This window comes from Gallus gallus, chromosome 9, assembly GCF_016699485.2.
Source record: "Gallus gallus isolate bGalGal1 chromosome 9, bGalGal1.mat.broiler.GRCg7b, whole genome shotgun sequence".
In the NCBI taxonomy this organism is placed as follows: Eukaryota; Metazoa; Chordata; class Aves; order Galliformes; family Phasianidae; genus Gallus; species Gallus gallus.
In genome coordinates, this window is record NC_052540.1 from 903313 (window position 1) to 922382 (window position 19070).

General features: G+C 47.4%; 2 protein-coding genes across 9 annotated transcripts; both read left to right on the forward strand.

Annotated features, from left to right (window-relative positions):
• On the forward strand, nucleotides 1-9270 carry PROC (protein C, inactivator of coagulation factors Va and VIIIa). 6 transcript variants are annotated; one of them, XM_015276809.4, is made up of 9 exons: nucleotides 1-202; nucleotides 422-505; nucleotides 623-783; nucleotides 1704-1728; nucleotides 2253-2363; nucleotides 3070-3210; nucleotides 3582-3691; nucleotides 4585-4702; nucleotides 8590-9270. In XM_015276809.4, the coding sequence occupies exons 1-9, from the start codon at nucleotides 151-153 to the stop codon at nucleotides 9156-9158; spliced, it is 1371 nt and encodes a 456-aa protein (XP_015132295.2). In that variant the 5' UTR covers nucleotides 1-150; the 3' UTR covers nucleotides 9159-9270. The 6 variants fall into 6 exon arrangements, with proteins under 6 accessions (XP_015132295.2, XP_046754259.1, NP_989772.2 ...); XM_046898303.1 differs by having other exon boundaries at nucleotides 4585-4692; NM_204441.2 differs by having other exon boundaries at nucleotides 1-65.
• A 113-nt stretch (nucleotides 9271-9383) lies between these two features.
• On the forward strand, nucleotides 9384-19042 carry LOC424748 (coagulation factor IX-like). Of its 3 annotated transcripts, none has more exons than XM_025153532.3 (9): nucleotides 9384-10841; nucleotides 11720-11829; nucleotides 12189-12349; nucleotides 13338-13362; nucleotides 13476-13589; nucleotides 14632-14763; nucleotides 14976-15442; nucleotides 16044-16161; nucleotides 16711-19042. In XM_025153532.3, the coding sequence occupies exons 2-9, from the start codon at nucleotides 11739-11741 to the stop codon at nucleotides 17286-17288; spliced, it is 1686 nt and encodes a 561-aa protein (XP_025009300.2). In that variant the 5' UTR covers nucleotides 9384-10841; nucleotides 11720-11738; the 3' UTR covers nucleotides 17289-19042. The 3 variants fall into 3 exon arrangements, with proteins under 3 accessions (XP_025009300.2, XP_004937006.3, XP_025009301.2); XM_004936949.5 differs by lacking the exon at nucleotides 9384-10841 and adding an exon at nucleotides 11013-11169; XM_025153533.3 differs by lacking the exon at nucleotides 9384-10841 and adding an exon at nucleotides 11013-11087.
• The last annotated feature ends 28 nt before the right edge of the window (nucleotides 19043-19070 follow it).

The following is a 19070-nucleotide window of genomic DNA, read 5'->3' on the forward strand; positions in this document are numbered from 1 at the left end:
AACCCAAGTTCCAGCAGAGCTCATGGCGGAAGAATAAATCACGCTGATTCACACTGAATAAAGCAGTAAGTGCCTCAAAGATGTCGTATCACTCAGGGTTTCAAAGAACAGCTTAATTTAATTAAGCATAAAGCTTGTCAGAAGTGTCTGATGGCAAGGGGAGGTGCTGGGGTCGACAGGGAATGCTCTGGGAGAGCTGCTGGTGGGTTGGAGGGATCTGGAAGCAGGCTGGGGGGCTCTGACAAACCATGTTATAGCTGGCATCAGAGGGAAACAGCAGCACAGCGTTCTGTGAGGGAGCTGCTGCGTGAAAAAGAAGTGAGGAAACCTCCTGGGCTGCTTGAGCAGATCTGGCCTCCAGCATGGGGCCGTGCTGCAGCAAAGCTGCATGCTCCCCTTCACACCTGGCTGTTCTTCCTAGGGGACTTCTGCTGCAGCATGTGGAAGCTCATCACCATAGGGGTGCTGCTGGCTGCCTGCTCCTCACCAGTGTGCCATGCCTCGAGTAAGTGTGCCTTGACCCCATTCCCGTCACTGTGAGCATGATTTCTGCTCCCTGCCAGCTGCTGGTTTTCAGACAGCTCTCTTCCCTGCTTCCCTACGTCCACATTTTTGCCTCCAGTATTTTACAGCTACAAGGATGCAAACCAAGTCCTGAAAATCCGGAAGCGGGCCAACTCCTTCCTGGAGGAGTTGAAACCAGGCTCTGTGGAGCGTGAGTGCAACGAAGAGAGGTGCAACTTTGAGGAGGCCAGTGAGATATTTGAAACCAAGGAAGCCACAGTAAGTTGGAGGAACGTAAGACTAAACCAATAGATTGTTTGTCAGAGTCTTGTAGCCTGGGGCGTAGGAGGTCTTGCTGTCAGCACTCCTGACTCTTAAGGTATGGGCATGGTTCTGAATGTAATGTGTTGCAGTGATAGTCAAGTCATCACTGCTTGTTTGGGCTGCGGCACTTGGCTGTTCACACGTCCCACCAGACCCAATCTTGTGCTTTACACCCCAGGCAGGTAATCCCAATCCTTACTTGACCCCACTACCTATTCTTGCTGCCACTGTGTTTTTGTCAGTCCGTACGTCCCCGGTCCCCATCTGTGCCAGGCAAACATTTCTCATATCACCAGCTCCACCCCACAGCTCCCAGCCTCAGATTTTCAAATGGACATAACTGTAAACATCACTGGTTGCTGCCCCTTTCCACACCTCGTCAGTGAGCGGTTGTTTGTTTTTTGTCTTTTATTTCATAGAGTCTTACTGTTGCGTCAAACAGAGTGGGCTTGCTATTTAGGATGAACCAGTCCTTGCCATCCCTCAGGCCCCAGAGTCAGCTTACAGCCTTCACAGTGCCCCTGCTCTGCCTCCTATCTGGGCACAGATGTAGTTTTGCACTGAGCAACACAAGTGACTTGCATGGCAGTAAGCAACCAGGAAACAGAATCTGGGAGGATACTGAGGGGTCATGGTGCTCGTGGGGCTGCAAGCAGGGCAGGGGGGGTATGTGCTGAATAGGGCTATGGCTGCAGTATATGAATGTTCAGGGTTGGCCACTTCTGTTAACCGTATCTGTCGCTGTGCTGCCAAGAAGGAAGAGACCTAGCTGACTAGAGTGCTGTGCTGTGTTGGCCAAGGCTGTGGTACACTTCAAATCCCTTGCTTGTGAAAAGTCTGCTTCTGGCCTTAACGTAAATGTTGTTTCTCTACAGCTAGAGTTTTGGAGCAAGTATGTAGGTAAGTAAATTACTTTCTTAATCATCTGTCTGTGCTTCTTCGAAGTTAGCTTGTGCTCTGCATTCTGCTGCCGTGTATCGCTTGCTAGCTCGTATTTTCATTCTGTTAAATGGGACATGCCAAGTATGCTTTGCAGTCCTATTGTATAACCAGCCTCTTAAAAAATGTCATGTGCACCTGTGCCCATTATCAGTCCCCTCCCCACAGCTAAGGCACTGGTCAAGAGTGATCTCTGCTGCTCTGACCCTGCCTGCCGTGGCCCAAAGAGAAGCCCTGCTATTGCTCTCCACTCCTGCAGTAACTTGCCTCTGCCCTGTCTGCCTCAGGGTTTATGTTCTTTCCCTTCTGCCCACTGCACTCTTTCTGCAGCTGTAATTCAGCGCATAAACAAATGCCCTTACCTGGGCCAGCACCACAGTTATCACCATGTGGAGGCAGAAGCTGTGCGTGGTGCTTGGGGATCAGGGATCTGCTTGTGGTGTTTGCCCTGAGCTCTGGCTCAGGGACTTAACTGCACGTTCCAGATGGAGATCAGTGTGCACAGAAGCCTTGTTCCAATGGGGCCTGCAAGGACAATATTGGATCGTATTCCTGCATCTGCGACAAAGGCTGGGAGGGAGCGCAGTGCAATTATGGTAATGCTGTCCTTAATCCATGATATAAAAAAACCCCATTCTTTGTGGTCGGGATCTCTGCGTATAGGGATCAGCAATTCTGCCATTGCAAGGTATACTTGCTTTCACTACTGATGTGATTTCTCTGTTGCTTCATAGTGCAGTAGAAGGATCATCAGTGCTTACTGAAGTTTGTGTTTCCATGTGAGAGGTTTGGAAATCTGAGAAATCTTTGCTTTACAAAAACACTGAAAATGGCTCTGTAAAGGATCAGAGGCTTTCAAACAGTCGGTACAGAGGAGTTGATTGGTTGGTTGGTTGGTTTATTGTTGGTTTTTCAATAGAGAGGGAAAAACAACCCACTGCAAATGTCATTGCTGAGGCGATGTCTTCCCTGGAGAAAAGCTGAATAGTGTATTTAATTATGAGCATCTGTATCTTGTATCATCACCACCTTCCACCACTGACTCATGCTCAGCGACAGAGAATTTTCTGTTCTCCAGCCTGCCTGCCCTGGCAGTAACATCTGGGTTCTTCATCTCCCCACTGCCTCATTCGAGGTCAGTTTGCTGTCTGAAGGGCCCTGCTGCCACAAGCGCCCGCAGCTGTCACCCCACGTCTGCTGTCAGGTGTTTATCACTTCGATCAGGATGTCATTTTGCCACTTCCTGTGACTCTTTGGCTTTCCAGCTTGGTCTTGTCTTTCTTCTTGTTCCCTTCCTCCCAGAGGTCAAATACAATAACTGTTCTGTGGATAACGGAGGCTGTCAGCATTTCTGCAAGGAAGACCCTGCCAAGCAGTGCCGCTACTGCAGCTGTGCGTCTGGCTATCAGCTGACGAACGACCATAACATGTGCACACCTGTAGGTAAGAGGAGGATGTTCATGGGAGATGTCACAGAGCATTATTCGGACATGAAATAAGAGGCTCTTAAGGGAAAAAATGCTTGCGGTGCACTTCGTGCTAATTTTCAGAGCGTCCATTTCATGTAGAGTGATTCTCTGCCTGTATTTCCCAAATCCATACCCGCTTTATGGCCACTAAGAGCCTGACTTGTGCCTGTGTTTGCCTCATGGAAATGCACAGGGGAATCAGGAAACTACCTCCTCTACAAGCACTGAGGAGTCCCTGAAGCCAATGTGTGGTACTGCCTAGATTAGAGACAGAGGGGATGCTTTGAGAGATGTTCTGTTGGGTGAGCTGCTCCGTGCGAGTTAACTTCTCTGCATTTTCTCCAGTGGAGTTCCCCTGTGGACGAGTGAAAATGGACTACACTGAAGGCAAAGCAGAATTCAATATTCGGCTTATTGGGGGCAATTCAGGAGGAAGGGGTTTTAGCCCTTGGCAGGTAAGGAGTAAAGAGTCTTTCACAAAAGACTGTTCAGACCGTTCTGGAACAGCTCTGCCTGCTCCAGCAAGACTCCTCTGTTAATAATCCTGGCATCACATCAGACTGAGATTTCCTTAGCTCAGCTCCTTCAAAAGAAGCCCAGAATTTGGACTAACAGGGAGAGATGTCTGTTAGGACTCTTGGCCTTGTCATTGCTTACGAGATTTCTTTTCTTTGCCAGTAATGTTGAGAGAGGGGGATAGTGGCATTTACTGCTCTGTTGCTCCATGCTAGGGAGTGCCATTAATCACTCATCCCATGCTGCCTGGTGCGCTCTCCAGCTATTGTAACTGTTACTGTGGGAGCTGGAGGTAATCTCCCCTTTTTCTGCAGAAATCTTTTCCTATAAGCCTTGTCTGCCATAAATTCAAGTTATCAGGTTTAATCAGCCAAATGCGTGATGGTTTACAGAGCAGGCTGGGCTGTCACAGAGAAAGAGGAGACCTCACAGTGTGTCATGAAGTAGTGAATGTGTGTCATCAGGGCCTGCCTGTCGCTGATACTGAAGGCCCTTTTGTGCCATCATAGGAGAGTTGGAGCCTGAGATGAAACTATTGTCATGTGCTCTTTGAAGTAGCACAGCCTTTTCTTGCAGTGACCAGCATTATCCCTTGCTGGTTTGGGTGAAGCCAGCCCTTATTTGGGAAGAATATTCAATTGTTTTGGTAGATGTTCTACAGAAACCTTATTCATAGTGCTTTTGCACCATTGCAGAGCTTGGGCTTCAACGAGCGTGATATCCTTTGGTGTTTGATGAGTCTGTGCATATTTCAAGCACAAATTAAAATGTGTACCATATCTTGTGAGCTGTGCTTCCTGCAGTGTCCCACCTCAGTGTTTCTTTGTTTCAGGTTATGCTGCAAAATCTGAAAGGGAAGTTTCTGTGTGGAGGTGTTCTCATCCATCCGTCCTGGGTCCTCACAGCTGCGCACTGCGTTGAGACAGGAGAGACTCTCAAAGTAAGACTTGGTATGGAAAAAATCCAGCCCTTTTATTTAAGCACTCCTTTGAAAATTCCCAGCTTACATCACCTCAGGAGAAAGACCAGTGGGTTACAAAGGCAAAAGTCCCTCTGGATGGAGGAGTGGGCTGTCTAGGAAGTACTTAGCGTGCACCTTAGCACAGACCAAAAAGGAATAGTAAAACCGATTTCATTTGAGCCACTGTCAGCCTTACTGTGGAAGTGAGCTGATGTCTTCAGACCGCTGCTGACTGTCTATGAAGTAGAAAGACTTAGAAGTCAATTTTGGGAAATCTCTTCTGTTTGTTCTTTTCTGTTGATGAAAATATTCAAGATTGTCCTAATACTGGGAGGAAAAAAATTCCCCTTACAAAATGTAAAGCCTTGAGCATGGGAGGAGAATGTCACAGTGCCTCTTCCTACCTGTTGATGTATTTAAGCAGCATTACTTGAGAGAGTTCCAGTAGAAAAGGAGGAAGGTGTTGCAGAACTGCAAGGTTGCATTACTGGCAGTACTGCTCTTAAGCTTGAAAATACCTGTGCTGAATGCAGTACTACTTCTCGATTAACAGACAGAAATAATCAGAGTTCCATTCACATTTAAGTAGACTTTTTTTTTTATTATTACTGTTTTCTTTGTAGCACTGTTGATATTGGAGACATGACATTTACTGCTTCCTTTCTCCTTTTGTGGAGAGATGGGTTGTGCCCAGTAATTGTGGAAAACCTTGGAAATGTACTGTCTGTATGCATGGATGTGCACACATTATAGACCTGAGGCACTAGGGCACGTATGGATGGATGTGTTTATGTCAGTCATTCCTTGTTCAACATACAGGATGAAGGGGAAAAACGTGATATATCCTTGAGTCCTTTTGGTACTAGAATATCCACTTCTTCCACAGAGAGACTTCAAAATAGAAGTCTATCTATCTGTCTATCTATGAATGTCTACCTTTAAAATTTGCATACAGACTGCACATCTTCAAGCACTTCCAGTTTCTATTAAGAAATTTTCTTCCCTGCTAAGTGATTGCTTAACATATGTATATTCAGTTGTAGTGAGTCCCAAGAAGCAAAAGCCTGTAACTTGGTAAAGAGCCTTTAGGGGAAAGCAGTCTTCGGATGTGGTGTTTGAATCATAGAATCATAGTATGGTTTGAGTTGGGAGGGACCTTTAAGCTCATCTAGTTCCAACTAGAATGCCTGGGAGTGCTAGATGTAGCTTTGGTGTTACTTGAAGGGGATTCATTAGTGGGAAAATTAAGGCTGTAAAAGACCTCCAAGGTCATTTAGGCCAACTGTCAGCCCATCACCACCACAGCCACCACACCATGTCCCTCAGTGCCACGTCTACCCTTTTCTTTAACCAGGGAAAGTATTGAGGCTGCAATGAAATCACTCCAACCTGGCCTTATAATGCAGGTCTTGGTAGGGATCTGTGCAGCGTGACAAGCTTTCAGCTGGGATAGCAAAGAAACTGTCCAGAAAGTCAGATGCTAATCAGATAAAGAGATGGAGCATAAGTGATTTTCCACAGGACAAGTGTCAGTGCTTGAAAGCCATGGTTTGAGAGATTGACTTCTTTGGCTTAAATGAAACTCAAGAAACATCTCATACATAAACTTAGGGTGAGTATACAGAATAATTTATGGTGTAAGGATAATCAGCAGTAAGGACTCAAATTTATCCTAATTCTCCCAGCTGCCTTGAAAGACCTTCCTCGTTAGCAGAGGAAAAAAGAAGTGTGTGGCTATGGACTGAGTTGTGGCATATATGAGAGGACCCCTCCCATTAAACCTGGAGGAATCCCTCTGTGGTGAAACAGAAACCACATAAGTGTGGTTTACTGTGGTGTAGGAGACAGTGGAGAAAGGGTAGATGTGCAGAACATCTTGAGTCTTCACTAATAGAGAAGAGACAATGAAGTTATGCCCCTGGTCGAGCAGAAAGGAACTTTAAGACCCACCTAAGCATCACATGGTTGTTCTTTTAGATGCATCTTTGTGGCACTTTACTGCAGCTAGGAAAGCAGTTCTCATCAAAGGGTGCACATTTTCTATACCCTGCCATCACAACCTTGAGATACGTGGGACAGTTTGAGTGGAGACGTTGCCATGTCTGCAGGTGCAGATATGAGCTCCGGGGCAGTAATGAAGGTGTCTGTCTTGGGACTGCAGAGGTGGTGCTTGACCTGCCTCCAGCCCATCAGTCTTCTGGCCTTGTCCTCTTGCACCTTCTGTTCACCAACTGTAAGAACAAACCTGGAGTGAAGGCTCACATCTGGGTTTGCGCTTATGATCTTGGAGAGTGGTCTGGTAGCTGGATTTGTTCATGTCTGAAGTGGAAAGTTAGATCTCAGAGTAGATATTTGGAAGATGGATCTGTGAGCATCCCAAACCTCCTTCCTGTGGCACTTGTTCCTGCATGTAAAGCAGAGTTGTATGTGTGAAGATAGGAATAGAACCCTGCCCCTTACCCTTGGAAGTCTGCCAGTCAGCCCTTTGTCACAGCAGCTGCAGAATGGGAGAAGAGAGCAAGGAGATGTGCTCCCAGGGTGCTGCCACCACAAAGAGAAGTCACGATGGAAGAAAAACAGTTGTTTTGTGAGTGATGGCTTGGTGATAACAAGTCCTCTAGGTGATCTCTAGAGGGGTTTGAGCAGTCTGAACTGCCTACTGAGGCCACGTATGAAATGGCCACTGGCTGTCTGCAAAGGAGCAAGAGGAGGGTCTCAGAAGTAAGGGGTCTAGAAATCCAAGATCCAAAGCTGGACTTCATAGAGTCTTTTGAGAATCTGTTTCTGGAGCTGCTCTGGATCATAAAGGCCCCTGTTCTTGGAAACACACTCTTAGAGGAAAAAGGAATTAAAACAGTCAAGAAACACCAGCAGCAATACCCCATTGACAGGCTCAAGCAGGCAAGTGACCTTGGTTGTGCAAGGTCAGAGGAACTATAAGGGGTTTTTTTTGGAAGGATCCAAGTATGACTGAGGGAACTGAAAAGTTATTTGGAACAGGGCAAACTGGAAGGATGGTGTGGTGAAGCCTGCATTTGGAAAGGTGGTGATAAAGAGCAACTTCCAGCTCACCCATAGAGGGACTGAGATGGAAAGCACTCTTGGGTTTGCAAAATGAATGGATTCCCAAAGGAGAGGTGTTTTTATCAAGTACATACTGAAATAGGCATTGAAATTAAGCTTAAATAGCACAAAAATGCAGCTTTTTTGTGGCTATTTCCTCACATCCTATCAGATATCTTTCTTTTCCATTGTATCACATGTGAATGACTTGTCCTCCCCTTTCTGGCCTTTTTCAGCTTAGTTTCCAGCTTACTTTTGCATAACTGCTTGGCCCATGAAGTGGCCACAATCACACAGCACAAATAGCAACAGAGGATTCTTAAGTGGTCAAAGAATCCTTAAGATACAGGTGCACAGTTTTAGAAAGGGATGGTGTTATCAGTTAGCCATACTTATCCTTTAAAACCTGAAATTCAGACATTCAGATGCTGGCTATACAGCACAAACCTCATACATGATGTAAGTGTCGTCCTCTGCTGCGTGCTTGCTGTGCTGGCTCCAAAATGGTTGGGTTCCTTCCCATGAAGACCTCTCGAGTTGCACAGCTATGCTATAACATGAACACAGCAGGGCAATACAGAGGCAACTTCAGCTTCTCAGCTGATCACAGCTCTGGGGCATTAACTCAGTTATTACAGCATGTGTTCACAGCGTGGGCATGCCTCGAAGGTTTACGCTTTGTCCCTCAAGTAGAACACTGTTAACCTTTGATATAACCCAGTTGCTTTGGTGGTGGAGGTGAGGAAGGCTCCCTTCGTTCTGATGAATCAGAAGGTCCAGGAACACCTCTCATCTTCTTCTTTGTTCCTGCAGGTAAATACCACCGGCTCCGTATTGAGAACAGTGAGCAAACCATTCGGGTCGACAAATACGTGCGCCATGAGAACTACACCAAGCTGACCTCCGACAACGACATCGCCATGCTGCACTTGGCCGAGCCCGTGATGTATAACAAATATGCCTTGCCCATCTGCCTTCCCACCCGGGACCTGGCAGAGCATGAGCTGACAACGAAGGGCAGGCAGATGCTGGTGACCGGCTGGGGCAGCACAAGCGATGAAATGAGGAATTACTCTGCTCTCCTCAGCTACATCGAAATCCCCATCGTCCCCAAGAATGAATGTGCCCAAGTGATGACAAACACCATCTCTGACAACATGCTGTGTGCGGGGAGTTTAGGAGACAGGAAGGATTCCTGCAGTGGGGACAGTGGAGGCCCTATGGCCACTAAATATAAGGATACTTGGTTCTTGGTAGGACTGGTGAGCTGGGGAGAAGGCTGTGGGAAAAAGGAGAAGTTTGGGGTGTACACCAAAGTTAGTCAGTACCTGGAATGGATCCAGCACCACATAAATAAGAAGTCAGGTTCTTGGAGGGGTTGATTCTGATGCTTTGAGCCTGGAATACTGTGGCTGTGTGCTGTGCTAGTGATGGTATGCGGTGCAATGTACTGTCACATCTACAATATTAAATGCTGAGTATCTGCTAACCTCATGTGGTACTTTCTCCAAGTTCTGTTCTTTATATGTAGCATGGCCCTGCTTAGGCCTTACAGGCAAGAGATAGTACCCCATTATACTGACAGGCTGCACAGTGTCGTAATAAGAATGGCCCGTGGTCCAACAGACCTGCCTGCTAGGTGTAAAATGACCGAACCCAGTGGGTGTTGGGGAGAAAAAAATGCTTAAAGTTGAATACTTCATCATACAGTTTTGTCATTTCAGCTTTAACACGTCAGCTGCAATAACTGTGGTGGTTTGCTCTGTGTTTGTGTAACTTGTCTTTCAGCAAAATGCAATTTTCGTAACCTCATTGCTGCCTCCGCTCGTTCACAGTGGAATCCAGTGCTTGCAGGTCAGGCTGATGTAGCAGCTCAGTGGATCTCCTCTGTATTTTCTGTTCCTTGCAAACACAGTGCCTGATTGTAGCCACTTAGAGTGCCTTAAAAGTCAGTGGGAACTCTGCTGTGACTTAAGAGGTTTAATTGCAAACTCTTGCATGCTCTATTTATTGTCATGTAAATCTCATCTAATAAGCAAGCTAAGCAACCTCTTTTGTTCATTTCTATTCATCTGCAGGCTGAATTAGTGTTCCTTATACTTACTGATAGTTTTATGTGTGTTTGCATCTCTATCAGTACCTCTGTTGGTATAGCAGTAAACAAAATAGGGAAGTTGGAATAGTCAAAGTGAAGTTGGATACAGTCACAGTTCATACTTGTTTTTAATCTTGGCACATGAGCCTGCTAAGTGTAATTGGCCTTACAGAGAAAAGGGGAAACCAACTGTGCTGTAGTGGATGCAGGTTTCCAATATCTGCTTTGGGATTTGGAGCCCTGTTTTGATCAGTGAAGATCATCAGTTTGCTCTTGTGATGAGATTCTTTAATGAAAGAACAACCCAATTGTATAATTTGTAGGAAAATGAATACAATGATACCTGTTAGGCCTGTAGTCTTAGTCTTGTTGACTTATGACTGCTCACGTTTACTCAGCGAGAGGAGGAGTGGATTCACACCTACAAGAAGAAACAAACAGGCCAACAACAAACAAGGGCTTCGTGTTGGAGGAAAGCTGAAACCAAAGAGTACATCAGCCACCAGCCTCTGTCTCACTCCCTCTTTTGCTTTGTTTCCCCATCCCCTTTTTTAACGTGGAATGAATTTGGGGATTGACGGATGTTAAAGAATTGCACTTCTTTGAGCAGCAGCCTTCCAGACAAGGCCTGAACCATGAATGCATGCCTCTGAGAAGCCTTGCATTGCTATACATTGAATTGCAAGAACAAAATGGTGCAGTGTTCATAGCCAGTAAAGCTGGGGTCTGCCTAAGGGCAGAACTCATGATGTCAGTGAACAGCTTCGGTTGTTAGCGGGCAGTGTTTGCCTGCCTGCAGGTGACTGCTATGCACGCTTCTGCATGCTCACAGCTTTGCATGTTTCAAAAGATGTTTGCAGAGCAGCTCTGTGTATTTTCCAGGTCAGTTATTTCACCAACTGAAAGAAAACAGGGTTCCAGGACTCTCCTCTCAAAAGTACCAAATTCCGAAGGAGGTTACTACGAAGAGGTGACTCTTATCATTGAGGGATGCTTTTAATGATCTTTCATTTCTATACACACGTGTATGTGTGCAGAAACGTGGGGTTTTCTTGTGATTTGGGATTGCAGATGGGTTTCAGGGAATCCAGAAGGTTGTCTCTCCTCTGTCAATATTTGTGGCTGGTTAATGATCAACCTCATGACTTCACGGCGCTTCCTGGTGCACATCCAAATCTCTCTCCTGTCTCCCCTAAAAAAATAAAAGGAAAAAAAAGTGAGTATAAATGCGTATTTCTGTGTAAAAGCGAACGCATTCCAGGTCCTGTTTTCTGGGAGATGCCACAGGTAGCAAAGAGGTACGTGCTGTCAGACCCCCGTAGATTAGTTAGCCTGCAAAGGTAACAGGGAGGCAGGCATTCTTACAGCCAGGCATGTGCTGCATGGTTTCCTAATCGGAGTTTGCAAATGTAGTCTTACTTGACGGGACCCTCAGTAGCTGTGTAGCAGCCACTGTCATTGGAGAGCATGGGCTGCAGTGGAGCTCAGAGCTCACCCACAGCCCCTGGCGGTGCAGGCAGGGCTGTGGCTGGGAGCGCTGCTCTGGGTGGGCCTGGCCCGTGCCTGCTGCCTCATCACAGCTCCTGTCAACTCTGTGAGCTCTGGATCAGACCCTGTGCTGCTTTCTGGGCTAGGTCCATCTGTGCACATCACCCTGCAAACTGTTGGCGTTCCTACAGCATTGGCATTACTTGGAGAATGGAAATAGCACCAAAATGAACTCAGCAGACCTTGCTCTCTTTCTCCCTTCTCTCGCCCTCTTGCTCCTGCTCCCTTCTGTCGTTGTGCTGTTTGCAGTCTGGCTGCCCATTGCAGTACACCCATCTCATTCACCTTTTCCCTCTGAAGGGAAGTCGGAGTTTTCCAAATGCTCCCTGAGATGGAGAGCAGCTCCTCACTGGTGATGTTTGTCCTACTAATGTGCTCCATCAGCAGCAGCTATCCATATTCGTATCCAGGTGGGTACTTCTAATTACGTTTTTAACCTAATTGACTTGAGAGAATCTCAGCACATTCTCCTGCAGGTTCGAGTAGCGCTTCCTGAGGTGCACAAGAGAAAGATGAGCACTTGGTTTTGTTTCCATGAGACATTGGCCATTTGTAGCTTCCTTCTTAGGCCCACGTTCTGTTTTTCCTGTACTGCCCCGTGACATCAAAACCCACATTTGAATTATGACTTGCAATTGTGGCAATGTTTTCAGGCCTTCAGAAATTCCCTGAGCTTCAATACGAAAATAGCACTTGTAAAGGTGATCAAATCTTTAACACAGGAAGAGATTTCAGAGATGAAATGAATGGTTCGATGCTGTTTTTCTAGTGTTCATGAGGAAAGATGCAGCGCATGAGGTGCTGAGGGTCCATAAACGTGCCAACTACTTTCTAGAAGAGATCCGCCTGGGGAACTTGGAGAGGGAATGCAACGAGGAGAAGTGCTCGTTTGAGGAGGCGAAGGAGATCTTCCATTCACAGGAGAAAACGGTGAGAAAGTGGGCAGTGAGCTGGAAGGACTTGTCCTGGCAGGAATCCCCACCAACAGATGGTGGGATCTGTTGGTTGGTTGGGATCCCCAACCCAGCACTGACTTCAGTTCACTTATCGATAGGAAATAACACTCTGTCCTGTTAATTCCAGATCCCAACTCCTTAGTTAGCTATGAAGGCACAAAGCAGGGAAACGTGCAGGGGGATGCTTGGTTCAGGTGGAAGGGGAACAGGAGGAGTAGATGATACTCGTGATGAACTTGCTGCATGGGTGCTCTCATTCCAACACTATAATGCCCTATTCCGGGACTACATAATCCACTTGCCTTAACCTGGCTCAGAACAAAGAGCTGTAGTATTCAGCACAAGTTAGAATGGCATGAATTGCTGCAGTCTCCTGGTGAGCAGTGTTTGCCTGTGTCTGCGCTGCTGTGCGCAGCGGCGTTGCCAGCAGCTGGGAGGTGGCTGGAAGGATTTCACACATTGCAGCTCTTGGCTTTAGGCATCAAATCTGCAGGATTATCCAGAATGCTGCAAGGAGCCTGGGCTGCTTTCTAGGCTTCTGAGCAGGGCCTTCTAAGAGCTGTGTGCTGGAAAAGCAGCTGTACAGCAGCTGCTGTACTCAGAACTTATTTTTGTGAGCTCCTCAGCCCAGCAGCAGGATTCTGGCCTTTTCAGCCTTGCTCGGATGAATACACGGCAGAGGAGCACTCTGTCCCCATAGCACCCAGCTGGGATGAGGGGCTGCAGGCATTCTACTGGGGACCTTTCAAAGCAGGAGTTTGCACTTTGAGTTTTATCCCATCCAGTACAATCCAATTGCTGCACTCTGGTCCAGAGTGAGCTGCCTGCTGATAATGAAGAGGGTTTTATGGTCCCAATCAACCTCTTGTTTTACATGCAAACAAAAATTGGTTTTCTAAATGACTAATAACCAGTATGGCCACTGAGTGACCGGTATTTTCTTTTGTGATTTCCTCTTGCAGATGGAGTTTTGGTTCAATTACAAAGGTGGGTAGAACAGAAGTTAAGAATAATTCTTTATTCTGTTCCTTCCACTCTGTGGAAGTTTGAAACCAAACTTCTTTTAATGCCTGGAATTACACTATGCTGCCGCTTCTTAGGTTTAAATCCCTGCACTACAAACCCGTGTAAGAATGGTGGAGTTTGCAAAATAAGACACTACAATTACTTTTGCATCTGCCCCCCGAAATTTGGAGGAGACAACTGTGAAAAAGGTGAGTAGAGGAACACACACGTTGACAGCCGTTCTGAAGGGAGGATTAAGGCTGCAATTTGTTCCCTGGATGTTTTTCATTGAGGTTCTCAGTGCTGACTTCACGTGTCCAATACATACCTGGTTGGTTGGTTAAGGCATTCTGGACTCTTGCACCGATCTTTGCAAGCCCAGCAGAAAGCATGTGTCCATTTCCTTCCTTCCTTCCTTCTGTCCCTCTCTTCCTTCCTTCTTCACTCTCTCCCGTCTTCCCTTCCTCTTTCTGTCCCGCCCTTCAATCTCTCCATCCATTCCCACCTCAGTTCTTCCATCCCTCCATTCTATTCCCTTTCCCCCCTCCTTTCCACATTTCAATTCCTTCATTCCCTCCCCTTCCTGCCTTCTCATCCTTCATTCTTTGCTCTCTCCCTAACTCCTTTCTCTCCCTCCCCTCCCTCCATTCTTCCCCCTTTCCCCTCACCAATTCCTCCCCTCTTCTCCTATCCTCCTTTTCTCCCTCCCATCCTTCCATTTCCCTTCCTTCCCTCTACCAACCCTCCCTCTGGTTCCCTGCCTCTCTTCCTGCCTTACTTCCTCCAACCACCACACACTCCTCTCTCAGCAGCCTCTTCCCTCCTTCCCACCCTACCTCCATTCCCTCTCCCTTTAGGATTTCCTCCACCCCTCCCTTTACCCTTCTCACCCTGCCTCCCTTCAGCCTTCCTGCCTTCATCTGTTCTTCTCTGCCTTCCCTGTGTCCTTTCCATTTCCTCCCTCACACTCCCTCCTATCTTTCCTTCTTTCCCAGTCTTCTCATCACACTTCCTCTCTCCCTCTCCCTTTCCTTCTCCGCTCCCTCCCTGCTTTCCTTACTCACTCATTCCCACCTTGTCCTACCCCTCTCTCCCTCCTTCCATCACCTTTCTGCCTGCCTCTCCTTCACTCCCTAATTCCTTACCTTTCCTTCCCTCTCCCCCTCACTTACCCATTCCTGCTCCTGCTCTGCAGTGCCGCTCCCAGGGCGCTGTTTGCAGCACTAATCCCGCGCTGTGCTCCCCTTGCAGAGAAGTTGGAGTGCTGGTACAAGAACGGCGGCTGCTGGCAGTACTGCTGGGACAGAGGCTCCTTCCAGGTGCAGTGCTCCTGTGCCAAGGACTACACCCTGCACAAGGACGGGAAGAAGTGCGTGCAAGCAGGTACTGTGCACACAGCAACTGGAGTCTGTGCTTCACGTGTGGAAAATGAAGCGTTAGGATGCCTCTCAGCAACACTGTGCCCCCATGGGCGTACAGGGAGCAGGACAGCAGTAGGGCCAGCAATGAGCCCGTTCCTCCCACCAGCATCTCATGACACTGCATCAAGCACCCACTGCTCACACCATTTTCTTTTTCCCCCTTTGCTCCCCCAGCCCCGTTTCCATGTGGCCTGATTAGATCCCGGCGTGCCTCGGAGGAAGCACGGCACAAGGTGGCCACGTGGAACATGAGCACAGCCCATGCAGTTAAACAGGCCAAGGTGAAGCAAAGTGCTGCTGGGGAAAAGGAAGATTTAAAGGATGCATCTGGGCAAAGCACAGCCATGGAGGACGATGGTGGGGACCCCAATCAGCAGCACACAGAGGGAGCGGCCTGGCAGAATGAGACAACAGCAGCTGCCATGCAGGAGGACATGGGGGAGAACACTTCTGAGCAGAGCACCGGGCAGAACAAAACAGGGGCAGTTGAGCACCTGCGTGGTGCTCTCAATGAGAGTGACAGTGCAGATGTTCCAGCCACACCTCAGCACCCCCAGAGAAACGCCAGCGCTCCCGCAGGGCACAGCGACACCAGGATCAGCGGAGGAACTCTGTGCCACCGGGGACAGTGCCCCTGGCAGGTAACAAACACAGCCGGGTGCTCGCTGTAGCACCGGGTCTAGCTGGGGCAGGCTTCAGCAATGGTTACTGTGGTTGGCTCTGTAGGGCAAGAGTAATTCATGCAAACACCACGTATTTATTTCTCAAACTCATGCATCCAGTTGTTGCTGTTTGCATGTTTAGTCACTTTGTCCCTTTCATGTGAGCTTTTCCCAGTGCTGGAGGTACTGAGGTAGTTCTGCACCTTGACATGCCCCCGCGTTGGTTTCTGCCATCTCCTACCCCATTTCTGCTGAGGTGAATAAGGCTGATTGGGAGATGCTTGTTCAACACTATGGCTTCTTCTTTAAATACAAAATGTTGCCACCACGGCTGTGCATATTTACATTACCTTACACTGAGGGTAGTAGAAGTCTGTCTTCTTTTCTTCTAAATGCTCTCGCAAACAAACACTTTCCTCAGACAACTCTCAGGTGGCACTTCGCAGTGCTGTGTTGTAGCTCAGAATGAGAAGCATTATTCTTACACAGAACACATAAAAGTAAGCCGCTCTGTAAAACATGACCTTGCTGTCTGCATTAGCCCAACATAAGAGATCAGAGCAGTGCTGTTCTCACACAGGTTTTGATCCGTGACAGCAGAGATGTTGGTTTCTGTGGAGGGAGTTTGATCAACAGTCGCTGGGTGATCACAGCTGCTCACTGCCTCGATCTTGTCAGACCTCACCACGTTACCATAGGTGAGCAGTGTGTACTCCACTAAACCCAGAGGTAATCTCATTTTCAATGTCCATGTTGCATTGTACAGTAGGCTTGGTTTCTCAGAGCTGCCCACTTCTGAGTGCCTGGTAAGATAACAGCACTGGTTGCAGTAGCAAACTGGCACCCTTGCACCAGGCATACTGCAGTACAGCCTTGTGACCTCAAGTAAAAGAGAGACAGCAGCAGGGAGCAGAATACAGCACTGGTAACTGGCACAGAGCAATGCTGCATCTTAACGCTTATGTCAGAGTCCCGACTCCTGCCATTCAACATACAGTTCTTGACAATATTGATGGTGAAATCCCTACAGAGGAATCCACTGCTGTAGTTGGTTCGCCCCTAAGGAGCAAACTGGTAAAGCTGAGTTGCAGGATCACGTCTGCACTCCAAGAAGTTACTTCACACAGCTCGCTTTCTTTTGTCAAAGCATTGATACAGTCCCCCTCCTGCTCCCCCCCCCTTCCCCCAAGAGATGCTGAGCAGGCCCATTACAGCTGGCTTACCATTTCCATTTGTTGTGCCTACAGGTGACTTTGACAAGTATCGAAGAGAACTGAAGGAGCAGAAGATAGGCGTGGAACGGATCTGGACGCATCCACACTACGATTCCAACAACTACAATGGGGACATTGCCTTGCTGTACTTGAGCAGTGAGGTGGTTTTTAACGAGTATGCCATTCCCATCTGCCTGCCCAGCCCCAACCTGGCAGCCCTGCTGGCAGAGGAAGGACGAGTGGGGATGGTCAGTGGATGGGGTGCCACCCACAGCCGGGGCTCCACGCTGCACTTCCTCATGCGGGTGCAGCTGCCCATAGTGAGCATGGACACGTGCCAGCAGTCCACAAGGAGACTGGTCACAGACAACATGTTCTGTGCTGGATATGGCACTGGAGCTGCGGATGCGTGCAAAGGTGACAGCGGAGGCCCTTTTGCAGTGTCTTACCAAAACACCTGGTTCCTGCTTGGCATTGTAAGCTGGGGTGATGGCTGTGCCGAAAGAGGAAAATACGGTGTGTACACAAGAGTGTCCAATTACATCCCCTGGATTAAAGAGACTGTTGAAAGCGTGGCAGATTCAGAAAAGTTTTCCATTAACTTTTCTTAAGAGCGACCTTAAAAATAGGGACAATTCTTTTATTACAGCTTTTCCTTTCCTGTCTCTGATGCTGAAAGTCAGGCTTGTCTGTAAAGGAATGCTGAATCTCAATTTACCATAATTTGTTAAATCGCTCAGTAGATATTATTAAGCAAAAAACATATATAATAAAGAACTACTCCCGCAACAACGAAGGTGACAACTCAGCTTCTTTCTGAAGATAGCAGTAGAAAGGTCAGTTTGGGTGGCTATTTTTTCTTGCCTCTCACGCCTATGCTCACATCACAGTGGGCCTGCAGGGGCTGATCACTCCGAAAAGGAAGCACTTGGCAGGCGGTGCTGTCTGCTCTTTGGCTGTGAAGCAGCATGCTGGTACAGTGGTCACGTATTGAGGAAGTTCTGTAGTGTCTGCCTGTTGCTTCAAGTACAATTCAATCCACTGATATGCAAATGCTTTGCGATACAAGAAGTTGCTGAGTAAAATCTAGCAGAAGCAAGCTGTACTGGCTGCACTGCCCGGGAGAGAGACTATACAAGAGGAGCTACAGAACACAGACCTGCAGCACATAATAAAGGGCCAATTTTTACACCTTTTTCCTGAAGGAAAAACATATGCTTTTTAATTTTCAAGACTCCCGCACTGCCTCACAGATATCATTTCTCTCTCCCAGTGCTTGCTGAAAAGCAGCATACACACAGGAGCACTTTCTTCTGCTGCAGTTAATGGGTGGTCTTTTTTACCCATCTCCAAAGATGTTCTCACTTTGTCCCCTCTCCTACAATTCACCAGTATGCTCCCATAAAAAACAAGTCTCACTCATTATTAGTTCTTCTCTTCAACTTCGTGGACCACCAGGGGTCTGTAGTTAACAAAACTCTTAAGATAAATACCCCCCGGTGCCTCATGTGCGCAATACCATAACTACCATAAAAAAAAAAAGGTTTGGGGACTGCGGGGGGAGGGCTGGGAAAGCCATCCTAACCCCAGACCTTCACCTGCCAATATGGCAATAAGGAATCCAGCCTGTCAGTCAATTCTTAATTAAAAAGAACATAAAAACCTTGGAACACTTAGCAGGCTAAAAAGTGACACATACCTGAGCTCAGTTACCTAAATAAGATTACTTATTTGCTCTTACCAAGCATACAAGTGGGATTCCTTCAGCAGCCTCCAGTGCAAGCATCCTTCACTGTTTGCTCAAAGGTCACATTCCCCTTCAGGCTAACAAGGGCAGATCTCAAATGCAAGCATCATCTTCTTACATTCTTCTTTGTTATTGTTTCCAGCTGACTCTGAGTGCCTTCTGGGTCAGTGCACACCGAAACCCCACCTCAAACCCAGCAGCCAAGCTCCACCCAGGCAGTCTAAGTGCAGAGCACACAGTGCCCAGTCACCTGTCAGTCCTCCTCAGCAGCCTCATTAACCTTCACTCAAAAGTCTGGCTTACTGTAAAAATGATCTACACTATTGTGCTTCACAGGAAAGCCCTTCAGCTGCAGCCACCTGATCTCCAGCAGCAGTCACCACTGAAGGCTGTGCTCATGGCACAACAGATCAATAACAGCATCACCTTACTCACTGCAAGCACTTCAGCTGGAAGCTGTTGGGTTTTTAGTAGTCTCTGTTGGTCCTCTCTTGAGCTCTGCACCACACATTCGTAACAAATGAAGTCCTTCAAGTGGAAGATGGCCAGTATTTCTGTTGTGCAGATCTCCAAAGACAGGAAGAGTGATTAATATTTAAAAAGCACTGAACACATAAGAAATGGGAAACAGAAGATACTGCAATTA

What these genes read in the sequence shown, in the direction of transcription:
- PROC (XM_015276809.4), top strand. Translation starts at nt 151, where the DNA reads ATGGCAAGGGGAGGTGCTGGGGTCGACAGGGAATGCTCTGGGAGAGCT. An exon ending in ACCAGTGTGCCATGCCTCGA is followed by an intron (nt 506 to 622) that starts GTAAGTGTGCCT and finishes TTTTGCCTCCAG; the next exon opens with TATTTTACAGCTACAAGGAT. An exon ending in GGGAGCGCAGTGCAATTATG is followed by an intron (nt 2,364 to 3,069) that starts GTAATGCTGTCC and finishes CCTTCCTCCCAG; the next exon opens with AGGTCAAATACAATAACTGT.
- LOC424748 (XM_004936949.5), top strand. Translation starts at nt 11,150, where the DNA reads ATGCCACAGGTAGCAAAGAG. An exon ending in GTTTTGGTTCAATTACAAAG is followed by an intron (nt 13,363 to 13,475) that starts GTGGGTAGAACA and finishes GCCGCTTCTTAG; the next exon opens with GTTTAAATCCCTGCACTACA. An exon ending in AGGAGACAACTGTGAAAAAG is followed by an intron (nt 13,590 to 14,631) that starts GTGAGTAGAGGA and finishes CTCCCCTTGCAG; the next exon opens with AGAAGTTGGAGTGCTGGTAC.